Source organism: Dipodomys ordii, unplaced genomic scaffold (assembly GCF_000151885.1).
Source record: "Dipodomys ordii isolate 6190 unplaced genomic scaffold, Dord_2.0 Scaffold141, whole genome shotgun sequence".
NCBI lineage: Eukaryota > Metazoa > Chordata > Mammalia > Rodentia > Heteromyidae > Dipodomys > Dipodomys ordii.
Window position 1 is genome coordinate 2,585,908 of NW_012267357.1, and position 12,994 is coordinate 2,598,901.

Here is a 12,994-nt window from a genome sequence, read left to right on the forward strand (position 1 = left end):
CAGCTCTTCAGCTCAAGGCTAGCGCTCTACCACTTGGGCCACAGCGCCACTTCCGGCTTTTTCCTTTTTGCTTATGTGGTGCTGAGAAATCGAACCCAGGGCCTCAGGCATGCAAGGCAAGCGCTCTACCACTGAGCCACCTTCCCAGCCCCCCCAATGTTGACTTCTTTTGTTAGCAATTACCCAAGTTTTCTTTGGTGAACTGTTGAATCTGCAAACTCATGTGGCTTGAAGAGCTGGCCGCACTCCTAAGTTCTAAGAGTAACCCAAGGCTCCCCCATCAGAGTCACCAGTATTTGCTGGAAGGATGAATGTGTGATCTTAGCCAGGCCAATAACACTCAGCTTAGACTTTTGCAGAAAACTGTAGGAAGAGTGGTGTTCCTTCTTGCTCTGAAGCCAGGAAAATGAATATTAATCTAGGACCCCTATTTGTCATAATGTGAAAAATGCCCTTTGAGAATGAAGATTAAAACATAGTGAAGGCAGAGCTGAGAGATGGAAATGATATCCTGATACTGGAATATGAGATTGTATTCAGTTGAGCCTGGACTTACAGAACAGTAAACCAAGATACTCTCCTTTTTTAACTTGAGTCAATTTAAGCTGGTTTCTGTAATTTGAAACCACAGAGTTATGACTAATACATTACCCAATTAACTCCTCTTTCTGCAAAAATTGCTCAGAATTATTCAATAAATTACTGAAACATGAATCACAAACTCATGAATGACAAAATGCAAGAAAAAAACTGGCGACAAGCCTTGAAACTAGCTGCAGATTAAAAGATAACTGAATAAAAACACCACTTAGTAGAGGCTGTTTGATACTGATAAGTTGAAATAGTTCTTGTTACTATGGTAACAAGTAAAGTGCAAAAGAAGAAATGAGAAAGAGGATTTTTTTTAACACTGGGGTTTTTTAATCTTAGTGAACAATAAGGAAGAAGAAAAAGAATAGAAAAAGGCAAGACATTAAGCCTTTGTTTTAAATAAAAAGAGGATTAAAACTTTTTATTGTTGGTTGTGGGGCTTGAACTCAGAGCCTGAGCACCATCCCTGAGCTCTTTTACTAAAGGTTAATGCTCTACCACTTTTAGCCACAGCTCGACTTCCAATTTTCTGTAGGTTAATTGGAGGTAAGAGTATCACAGACTTTCCTGCCTGGGCTAGCTTTGAACCATGATCCTCAGAGTTCAGCTTCCTGAGTAGCTAGGATTACAGGTGTGAGCCACCAGCATCTGGAATAAAACTATTAAAATAGTGTAATTTCATTAAAATTTGCAGTTTAAAAAGGTCCATGTATGTCTTATAAATTATTACAAAGAATAAAAGGAAAAATGCAATTTGCTGAGCAAAATTGAAGAATCTTGTACCAGGAAGCATATTAAATCTTTCCATTACAATTTTCATCGCATTTACAATTGAAAATGGAAGAGAAATGGCACCAGAAAACTAGAAAAGATTATACTAGATGTAACAAGTTGTCCTATTTGCTTAAATTAATTAGTTTAAATTCCTGTATAAAATATGCAAATCTCAGGTCACATCAAAAGATAAAGTATGAGTATATTCTGTTGCTTAAAGGGTCTTGTGAGGGGCTGGGAATGGTAGAGTGCTTTGCCTTGCATGCATGAGGTCCTGAGTTTGATTCCCCAACACCAAATAAACAGAAAAAGCTGGAAGTGGCGCTGTGGCTCAAAGTGGTAGAGTGCTAGCCTTGAGCTGAAGAGCTGAGGGACAGCACCCAGACCCAGAGTTGTGGCCTCATGACCAAGAAAAACAAAGGAGGGGGGGACCTTGTGTGTGCTAGAGGTGTAGTAGCTTAATTAGTAAACCAAGTGCTGGTGGCTCATGCCTATAATCCTAGCTACTCAGTTCTCTAGGGTAAGATCTAGAGGTTTGAGGTTAAAAGCCAGCTTTGCAAAGAAAAATTTACAAGACTCCTATCTCCAATTAATCAGCCAAATGCCAGACTGTTGTCATGGCTCAAGTAGTAGAACATGAGCCTTGAGCAAAAAGTCCAAGTGAGAGCTTGAGCCTCTGACTTCAAGCTATGGTACATACATACACCTCTGTGCATGTGGACACATGCCTGCAAACACACACACATACACACACACACACACACACACACACACACACACAGAGGCATTGTGAAATGACCTGGTGTTTTAAATATGTAATCCCACTTACAAAGGAGACATAGATAGATTAAATTTTGAGGCCAGCTTGGGCAAAAACAAATTAAGAAGGGTGGCATTGTCCAAAAAGAAATGTACTCTTTCTATGACTTATTTAACTCTGTATATTACCTTTATAATAACAAAAAATAAAAAATTAAATAAGAGAGTTTGTCTCAAAAACAAGTAGATTCTGATGGCTTAGACCTGTAATCCCAGCTATTCAGAAGGCAAAGGTAGGGTTAGGAAGGTGGCTCAGTGGTAGAGTGCTTGCCTTGCATTCATGAGGCCCTGGGTTCGATTCCTCAGTACCATATAAGCAAAAAGAAAAAAGCTGGAAGTGGCGCTGTGTCTCAAGTGGTAGAGTGCTAGCCTTGAGCTGAAGAGCTGAGGGACAGCACCCAGGCCCAGAGTTCAGACCCCACAACCGGACCCCCCCCAAAAAAAGGAAAAGGTAGTAGCCTGAGTTGTAGGCCCACCCCAAGCAAAAATGAGATCCACTGGGCACCAGTAGCTCACTCATATAATCCTAGCTACTCAGGATGATGTATTGAGGATTGTGGTTTGAAGCCAGCCTGGCCAGCAATGTCCGTGACTCTTATCTCCAATTAACTACCAAAAAGCTGGAAATGCTGCTGTGGCTCAAAGTGGTAAAGCACCAGCCTTGAACACAAAAGCTTAGGAATATTGCCCAGGCCCTGAGTTCAAGTGCCAGGACTGGCATGCACATATACAAACACATACATATACACACACAAACAATTATTAAGACACAAAAACATGCTGGGGTCTGGGGATGTAGCTCATCAGTAGAGTTCTTGCCTACCATGTGCAGGGCCCTGGGTTCAATATTCAGCATCATATTTTTTTTAAGCTGAGTTCTACACCTAGATAAAATATATCACCACCACCTTGAATGTCTCTGTGACATTTACAAAAATGGGTACTTAACCGGACATGTAAAGGTGGCTATGCTTGTTTTTTTTGTTGGGTCATGGGGCTCAGACTCAGGGCTTGGGCTCTGTCCCTGAGCATTTTTGCTCAAGACTAACATTCTGCCACTTGTGCCACAGTGCCACTTCCAGTTTTCTGGTGGTAACTTGGAGATAAGAAACATATGGCCGTTTCTGTCCAGGCTGGTTTCAAATCATGATCCTCAGATCTCAGCCTCCTGAGTAACTAGGATTACAGGCATGAGACACTGATGCCTAACTTCACATTAAGTAATCAATCCAAATAAGCAGAAAATGCACAGATCAAAATCTCTGGTTACAAGTTAACAAATGTATAAATAAAATTTAAAATCAACGAACATGCTACTAAGTACTTTAGAATTAAAACATTCTACTAAATGGTTGAGGGGGAATGTTTTGGTTAGGGAGGGGGAATGTAAACATAGTAACACAATCAAGAAAAATTATGAAAATAAGTCAAGTATTCTTGCAAATCTGGAGGTTAATTCTTTTGATATTAGGCCTCTCATCCCATTATTATATAAAATTGTTGTGGCCCAAAGAGAGCAGTTCGTGTGGTGTGTGTGTGTGTGTGTGTGTGTGTGTGTGTGTGTGTGTGTGTGTGTATACCAAACCTGGGGCTTGAACTCAGAGCCTAGGCACTATTCCTGATCTCTTTTGCTCAAGGATAGTGCTTGAGCTACAGCTTCTGGGTTTTTGCTGGTTAATTGTAAGAAACTCATGGACTTTCATTTTGAACTGTGATCTTCAGATCTCAGCCTTCCTCAATTGCTAGGATTACAGGTGTGAGCCAGCAGTACCTGGCCTCAGAACAGTTTATCGCTACTTCTCTTTCTGGGTCCTCTTTCTGTCCATTGCTTTTGTTTTTTGTCGGTTGTGGGGCCTGAACTCTGCTACCACTTGAGCTTCAGCCCCACTTCCAGCTTTTTCTTTCTTTTTTTTTTTAATTTTTTATTGTAAAGATACTATACAGAGGGTTACAGTTACATGAGTGAGGTAATGAGTACACTTCCTCTTGAACATTGTTAGCCCCTCCATTGTTTTCCCCCTACCATCCCCTCCCTCCCTCCCTTCCCCGAAGTTCTTTTTTTTTTTTTGATTGTGATTAAGTGATTACATAATTTCTAAGTCACAAGTTCATTCTAACTTTCCTGGAGCAAATTGTCTATCACAGTCTGTAATATATAACCAACTTCCAGCTTTTTCTGCTTATGCGGTGCTGAAGAATTGAACCCAGGGCCTCATGAATGCAAGGCAAGCACTCTACCACTGAGCCACCTTCCCAGCGCCTTTCTGTCCATTTCTTAAGTTCATTTCTCCTTCTCTTGACAATTAGAAGCTCTCAGCTGTCCATTTAGAAAGTCCTAGAACAGGGGCTGGGAAGGTGGCTCAGTGGTGGAACGCTTGCCTTGCATGCCTGAGGCCCTGGGTTCGATTCCTCAGCACCACATAAGCAAAAAAAAAAAAAGCCGGAAGTGGTGCTGTGGCTCAAATGGTAGAGGGCTAGCCTTGAGGTGAAGAGCTGAGGGACAGTGCCCAGGAGTTCAGAATGGGGCCAGAGTTCAGGCCCCACGACTGGACCCCCCCTAAAAAATAAAGAAAGTCCTGGAACAAACAAGAAATGGACTAGTGTAAGGCAAATGAAGTACCTTGGGTACAACAGTTAAGGAGACCCTACTCAATCTCAGAGTCTTGCAAATGTAGGTTTCAGAATCTGGCAATGAACACTTACTTAAATATTTTGTCTTAGGTGCTCAATTATATCATTCTAGTCCTGCCCTTTTCAAATTGGTCTAAACAGGAAAGACTGTCTCATCTAGCATAGGTGAGGGGCTAGTTCTGCTTCTTTGTTGTTTTTAAGATTCTGCTCCCCTCTGTGCACTGGCACTGTATTAGCCAAGGGATCACACTTGGTGAGGGCCTTCCTGTCACATCACAACAGGGTAAAAGGTATCAAATGGCATGGGCTGAGGGGAAGCCTGACAGCTCATATCTCTCTTCCTTTTCTTATAAAGCCCCTAGTCCCATCATGGGAAGACCCATCCTCATGACCTCATCTAACTCTACTGTTAGGGTTTGGATATGAAGTTTTTTTTTTTTTTAAAAAAAGCTCATCTATTGAAGACTTGATTCCCAAATGGGTGTATCAACCCTTCGAGAGGTGATTAGATTATAAGGTTACTCACTTTAATCAATTGGTTAATCCACTGATGGATTAAGAATTTGGTGGCATTATTGAGAAGTGGTTAAAAAACAAAACCAAAATCTTTTAGATGTAAGGCCTAGTTGGAGAAAGTAGGTAAACTCCAGGCGTGTTCTTGAGGACTGCATTTGTCTTGGGCCCTACTTCCTGGCTACCATAAGGTAATCAGTTCTTATCCACAATACCATTTCAACCATGATGTTCTACCTTAACATAGGCCCACAATAACAGGGCTAATAAACCATGGACTGAAAACTGTGAGCCAAAATTAATCTTTTCTCCTTTTCCTCAGGCTAGTATGAAGTTGTTACAACAGTTCCAGAACACATGGTACACATAATTCAAAGACAGACAAGGATCATCTATTTGAGGAGGGTATTCTCTCTCTCTCTCTCTTTTTTTTTTTTTGTTAGTCCTGGTGCTTGAACTAAGGGCCTGGGCACTATTCCTGAGCTTCTTTTTGCTCAAGGCTACCACTTGAGCCACAGCACCACTTCCAGCCTTTTCTGTTATGTGGTACTGGGGAATCCAATCTGGGGCTTTGTGCATACCAAGCAAGCACTCTATCGCTGAGCCACATTCCCAGCCCAATACTTTTTCTTTTGGTCAGTTGTGGGGTTTGAACTCTGGGCCAAGGCACTGTCCCTGAGCTCTTCAGCTCAAAACTAGCACTCTACCATTTGAGTCATAGTACCACTTCCTCATTCTTAATATGTTTTTTTCCAGTCGTGGGGCCTGAACTCTGAGCCTGGACGCTGTCCCTCAGCTCTTCAGCTCAAGGCTAGTGCTCTCTTGAGCCACGGTGCCACTTCCGGCTTTTTCTGCTTCTGTGGTGCTGAGGAATCGAACCCAGGACCTCATGCATGCAAGGCAAGCACTCTACCACAGAGCCACCTCCCCAGACCCCTCATTCTTAATATTAAGAAACCATATAGGCACAGTGGCTGAAGCCTGTAATCAATCCTAGCTAGTTTAGAGACTGGGGAATCATGTCTGGCGGGAAGCCAAGGTAGAAAAAAAAGTTTACAAGACTCCATCTTGACCAGTGGTTGGGTGCAGTAGTTTATACCTGTCAGTCCAGCTATGGGGATGACACAATGACTGTATATGGTGGCACACACCTTTTATTTCTGTGATGCTAGGAAACACAAATAGGAGGATTACAGCCCAGGGCATAAAGACCTTATCTCAAAAATGACTAATGCAAAAAAAAAAAAAAAAGACCGCTAAAAGGGGTCAGAAGTCTTCCTCTCATCTACCATTAGGATACTGGATCACATGCCTATCACATTTTATTCATGTCAAGAAAAATGACCACCATAATGTCTTATACCAATCAGATTTATACTTGTAACCTAAAAAAGGTAAATCTGCTTAATCACATGTGTGAGAGGTCCACACCTCAGCCAAATCAGGGCTTTTCCAACACTCATAAAGGAAGAGAGAAAGCTGGGCGCTGGTAGCTCACACCTGTTATCCTAGCTACCTAGGAACCTGAGATATGAAGATTGCAGTTCACAACCAGCCCAGGCAGAAAAGTCTCTGAGATCCTTCTCTCCAAAAACTACTCAGAAAAAGCCAGAAGTGATGCTGTGGTTCAAGTGATAGAGCTCTAGCCTTGAGCAAAAGAAACAGCACACAGGCCCTGAGTTCAAGCCCCTGGACCAGCAGAGAAAAGGAAAAAGAAAGAAAAGAAGAAAGGAAGAGAAATTGGACAGACAACAAAGATGGCTGTCTCACTCTTCTTACATGACACGCTCCACCCAGGTATCTCCTCATCTTCACAACTAAGTGTCCTGCTCTCTCCCAACTATATGATCTCTCACCATAAATCTCCACCTGAACCTATCATCTTTTTATTCTTTTTATCTCTTACCCAAGAGCCCTCTATCATCCCAGTTCCCCATACCACAATATAGGCAATGTCATTCTATGTGTATGTGTGTGTGTGTGTGTGTGTGTGTGTGTGTGTGTGTGTGTTTGCTAGACCTGGGGCTTGAACTCAGGGTTTGAGCACTGTCCCTGAGAATTTTTGCTCAAGGCTAGTGTGCTACCACTTGAGGCATAGCTCTACTTCCAGTATTTTGGTGGCTAACTGTAGATAAGAATCTCATAGACTTTCCTGCCCAGGCTGTACTTGAACCAAGGTTCTCAGATCTTAGCCTTTTGAGTAGCTAGGATAATAGGTGTGAGCCACCAGCATCTGGTTTCCACTAAGAGTCTTGTATGTTTGGTGCAGATAAGTGGGGAAGATCAGTGTAAATAGCTTAGATATTCTTATTTACCTGCTGATTGTTCATTGGACAATACAGGTTACACACACCATCTCAGACCACAGAGGGCGCAGAGAGTTCTTCTAGTGTGTGAACACTCCTGCTTTCCTGCTCCACACAAGGAGCCAAGGGAGGTTTGTTGTTTCCACAGAACAGAGACTATACCCTCATTGTAGCATTCAAAACCCTTGGTCTATCACACCACACACCACACATCCTGCTGCATGCTCTCTGTTTTGTTCTACATTTACTTCTGAACTGACCAACTAATCATATCCCAAGATGTGAGATTTCAAAAAATCATGCTGGGGCTGGGAAGGTGGCTCAGTGTTAGAGCACTTGCCTTGCATGCATGAGGCCCTGGGTTCAATTCCTCAGCATCACATAAGCAGGAAAAAAAAGCTGGAAGTGGTGCTGTGGCTCAAGTGGTAGAGCGCTAGCCTTGAGCTGAAGAGCAGAGAGATAGTGCCCAGGCCCAGAGTTCAGGCTCCATGACCGGACCCCCCCCCAAAAAAAAAATCATGCTGAAGACTAACTGCTAGTGTACACATACGAGTTTGATTTCTAAGAGATTTGTTCTGTTTATATCTGCACTCAGCCAGCCGGGTGCTGGTGGCTCATGCCTGTAATCCCAGTGACTCAGGAGGCTGAGAGCTGAGGATTAGGTTCAAAGCCAGCCTGAGGAGGAAAGTCTGTGAGACTCATTTCTAATTAGCCATCAGAAAACTGGAAGTGGATGCCGGGCGCTGGTTGCTCACGCCTGTAATCCTAGCTACTCAGGAGGCTGAGATCTGAGGATCGCGGTTCAAAGCCAGCCCGGGCTGGAAAGACCTCGAGACTCCTATCTCCAATAAACCACCAGAAAACCGGAAGTGGCGCTGTAGCTCAAGTGGTAGAGCGCTTGCCTTGAGCTGAAGAGCTGAGGGACAGTGTCCAGGCCCAGAGTTCAAGCCCCACGACCGACAAAAAAAAAAAAAAGAAAAGAAAACTGGAAGTGGTACTGTGGCTCAAAGTAGTAGAGCACTAGCTTTGAGAAAAAAAGCTTAGGGACAGCACCTAGGCCTTGAGTTCAAGCCCTATGACTGACCAAAAAAAAAAAAAAAAAAAGATCTACTCAGCCAAATGGGCAGTACACACACACACACACACACACACACACACACACACACACACACACCTCTGACATCTTGTTTTCTATCTACAGCAGGTCATAACCAAAGGTGGGAACATTTACTTCTGAATCTATCAAAGGAGATAGCCTGATTGATGCTTAGAAGCCACAAACCTGAGATTTCAATGACTGTGGAGTCACAAGGACAATTGACTTTGTCTCAGCCTCTCCAGCCCTGGGCTGGGCAAACAAAGGCACCAGTCAGTATAGTTATCTTGCCAATAACCATGACTTCACTCCTAACAACTACCATTGCTTACTGACTTCACTCTAACCACTATTATGGGCCTACTGCCTATTCTCAGGAATGTTCGCTTTAAAGCTTCACCTGTGGCTGCAGGGACTCTATGAGGAGAACTCCAGATTCCAAACTGCTGTGATATGAGTCTGGTCTGAGTGTGTGTGTGTGTGCGTGTGTGTGTGTGTGTGTGTGTGTGTATGTTCCTGAGACTTGAACTTAAGGCCTGGGCACTGTTCCCTTAGCTTTTTTGCTCAATGCTGGCACTCTACCACTGCCCCACTTATGGCTTTTTGATGATTAATTGGAGATAAAAGTCTCATAAATTTTCCTTTCCATGCTGGCTTCAAATCGTCATCTTCAGCCTCCTGATTAGCTAGCTGAGCCACTGACATCTGGTCTGAGTGGCTTTTTAATTAAAATTTTTATTGTATTGTAAAGGTGATATACACAGGGATTTCATTTCTTTTGGGGCAATGTCACCCCTGTCTTTGTTCTTTCAGTTATATAGTTCATTTTCAACATACTGTAATTTTTTCTTTTTTAACATTTTTTTTGAGACAGGGTCTTGCTATGGAGCCCAGTTGGACTTTGAACTCACATCGCCTCCCGCCTCCCAAGTGCTGGGATTACAGGTACTTGCCAACTACATCTGGCACCATTTTATGCTTTATGGAGGTATAATTCACAAACAGTGATCTGTACTTATGTGGACAATCTAATAAATTTGAACACATATGTCACAAATATCTAAATCAAGAGGTAGAATGTCTCCATCTCCTCCAAGAAAGTCTGCAGATTAGTTGTGCTAGATCTTAGGCTTTGTCCCATCTCAGATGTATCTACAGGTGTATCTATACATGGAATCCTTACAATTCCTTTCCAAGACTTTTCAGCATCTCTAGTTTGGCATTCTCTGAATCTGAGCAGCTTCCAGGAAAAATCCAAGCTTCAGACATATAGATCCCAAAACTAAGTTGCAAGGAATGTAGTGTAGGAACCATAGCAAAGAAGAGGGCAATAAGCTGTCCCTTCAGCACTAGCTGTTCCCTCAATTTGCTGTTCCCTTTGCCCAGAATGTTGTTCCAATTCCCCTTTTAAGCAATGAGATGCTGCCTTCAACTCATGTAGACTGAATACTTACCCATGGCCCAGATCCTTGCTCTTCTTGGGATCTGTTAGTTTCTTGTGTAAACCATCTCAGGTCTTATCCACCAAATTCAATGTAAATGGACATTTGTTATGTTTGTAAATAGATGAGATGCTGTTGCCAGTTCTACTTCACTTGTGACTCACAATACCCCTACCCCAGCTCCAGGCTTTTTGGTTTTTCCTCAGGGAGTTTGTCAACCTCCCTGTGATCCCTAGATTCCCTGGTCTGAGAATCCCCTTTTATTCTTGGTTAACAAAGGGAGCTCTGAAAAAATTATTAAACCATTCCTCAGTAAAGATCTGTTAGCATCTTCAAACATAGCTGGTTGTGATTGTTTATAATCCTAGCTACTTGAGAGGCTGAGATCTGGAGGACTGTGATTCAAGGCCCAGCTAGGCAAAGACATTTTGAGGTCCTCATCTCAACAGGTAAAAGAACTGTTCTGTGCATGATGGCACACATCTGTCATCCAGCTTCTTGGGAAGTATAAATAGGAGACTTCAGTCTAGGCCCACCTGAGCCCAAAATGAGACCTCATTTAAGGAAAAATAAGGAAAATAAAAAGAGCTGGAGGTGTGGCTTAATCTGTAAAGTATCTGCTAGCAAGTGCAAAATCCTCAGTCCTTAATGCTACCCACCCCAAAAGCCCAAACTACTGACGTGAACCCTTTGGTCTGTTCCATGCCTCCTTCTAACCCCCCTGTGCCATTGTCTCTTAGTTCTCAAGCCCTCAGGTTCCATGGCCTCCCTCTTTCAGATCAGATCTGGTCAAGCAACCAAGCCTCCTAAGTTCTTGCTTGGTTCTCTCTGCTCCCTGCTTACTCCTTAATGCCTAATGATACCGCTCAAACCCAAGAAGGGTCTTCTTTCTGTGTGATCTAAATGGGGCTCAGCAAACATTTGTGAATGAGAATCCATTTTATTTTTTGAAATTTACATATATACATACAAAACACACAAACATATGTGTATATATACACACATGTATATATTTGAAACATTAAAATATTTTTCTTTGTATACTTGGATACACTATATTTGAAAAACGTATCTTTAAAACTTGCTGCACACTGATGGCTCGTACCTGTAATCCTAGCTACTCAGAAGGCTTAGTTCTGAGAACTGCAATTCGAAGCCAGCCCTGGCAGGAAAGTCCATGCCACTCTTATCTCCAAATAACGCCCCCTCCCAAAAAAAAAGCTGGAAGTGGAGCAGTGGCTCAAGTAGTAGAGCGCTAGCTTTGAGCACAACTGTGCCCAGGTCCTGAGTTCAAGCCCCGGGACTAGCACAAGCAAGCAAACAAACTTCCTCTCGATAGTCTCCTGGCTTCATCACTCTGCGCATGCGCGTCTTGAGGTCGCGCTGAACTACATTTCCCAGGAAGCCTTGCGACCGCAGTACAACTTCCGGCCAAAGATGGCGACTTCCTAGAGCAACTGCGGGTCTGGTACCAGAGTTTCTTGGCTTCCACATTCCCTGCTCCGTCCAGCCACTCGGAAGCCATGGAAGTGGCAGAGCCCAGCATTCATACCGAAGAGGAGGAGGAAGAGGGAGAGGAGGAAGAGCAATCCGCCGAGCCACGCCCCCGAACGCGCTCCAACCCTGAGGGGGCCGAGGACCGGGGACTCGGGGCGCAGGCCAGTGTCGGCAGCCGCAGTGAGGGTGAAGGTGAGGCGGCCAGTGCTGAGGATGGGACCCCCAATCCAGCGGGAGCGGGCCCCAAGCCCTGGACTGTACCCCCGCCAGCCCCCGAGGTCCAGATTCGTACACCAAGGGTCAACTGTCCAGAAAAGGTGATCATCTGCCTGGACCTATCTGAGGAAATGTCGCTACCGAAGCTGGAGTCATTCAACGGCTCCAAGACCAATGCCCTCAATGTCTCTCAGAAAATGATAGAGATGTTCGTGCGCACCAAGCATAAGATCGATAAGAGCCACGAGTTTGCGCTGGTCGTGGTGAACGACGACTCGGCCTGGCTGTCCGGCCTGACCTCCGACCCCCGCGAGCTCTGCAGCTGCCTCTACGACCTGGAGACGGCGTCTTGCTCCACATTCAATCTCGAAGGCCTCCTCAGCCTCATCCAGCAGAAGACCGAGCTGCCTGTCACCGAGAATGTGCAGACCATTCCGCCTCCTTATGTGGTCCGCACCATCCTTGTCTACAGCCGCCCACCCTGCCAGCCTCAATTCGCCCTGACGGAGCCCATGAAGAAAATGTTCCAGTGCCCATATTTCTTCTTCGACGTTGTATACATCCACGACGGCACCGACGAGAGGGAGGAGGAGATGAGTTGGAAGGACATGTTCGCCTTCATGGGCAGCCTGGATACCAAGGGTACCAGCTATAAATACGAAGTACCTCTAGCTGGGCCGGCCCTGGAGTTGCACAACTGCATGGCGAAGCTGTTAGCTCATCCTCTTCAGCGACCCTGCCAGAGCCACGCCTCTTACAGCTTGCTGGAGGAGGATGAGGAAACTACTGGCGAGGGCGAGGCCACTGTCTGAACCTTCCGAATTCATCCTTGTACTTTTACCCTGGTTCTTAAGTCCCACTTCTTAAATTTAACTCATGGGTATCCTCTTTAGATGTTCCACGAGGCCCTCAGAGTGCTTGGGGGTGAGGGGAGGTCCTGGAATGAAACCCAGGATTCCAGGAGGCCTCCACGGGCTCCTGGCACCCGTCCCTCATTTTTTCCCAGGCCACACTTCACTCCAAGTTTGTCAGTTACAGTTCTTGTTCTCCCTGTGTGTTTTTTGTCATAAAACTATCTCTTGAGTATCTCAAAAAATTAAAAATTTGAA

General features: G+C 44.3%; 1 protein-coding gene across 1 annotated transcript; it reads left to right on the forward strand.

The window, feature by feature from the left end:
* Positions 1 to 11,617: 11,617 nt before the first annotated feature.
* Positions 11,618 to 12,994, forward strand: Babam1 (BRISC and BRCA1 A complex member 1). The gene has a single exon (XM_013031535.1). The coding sequence runs from the start codon at positions 11,696 to 11,698 to the stop codon at positions 12,695 to 12,697; it is 1,002 nt and encodes a 333-aa protein (XP_012886989.1). The 5' UTR covers positions 11,618 to 11,695; the 3' UTR covers positions 12,698 to 12,994.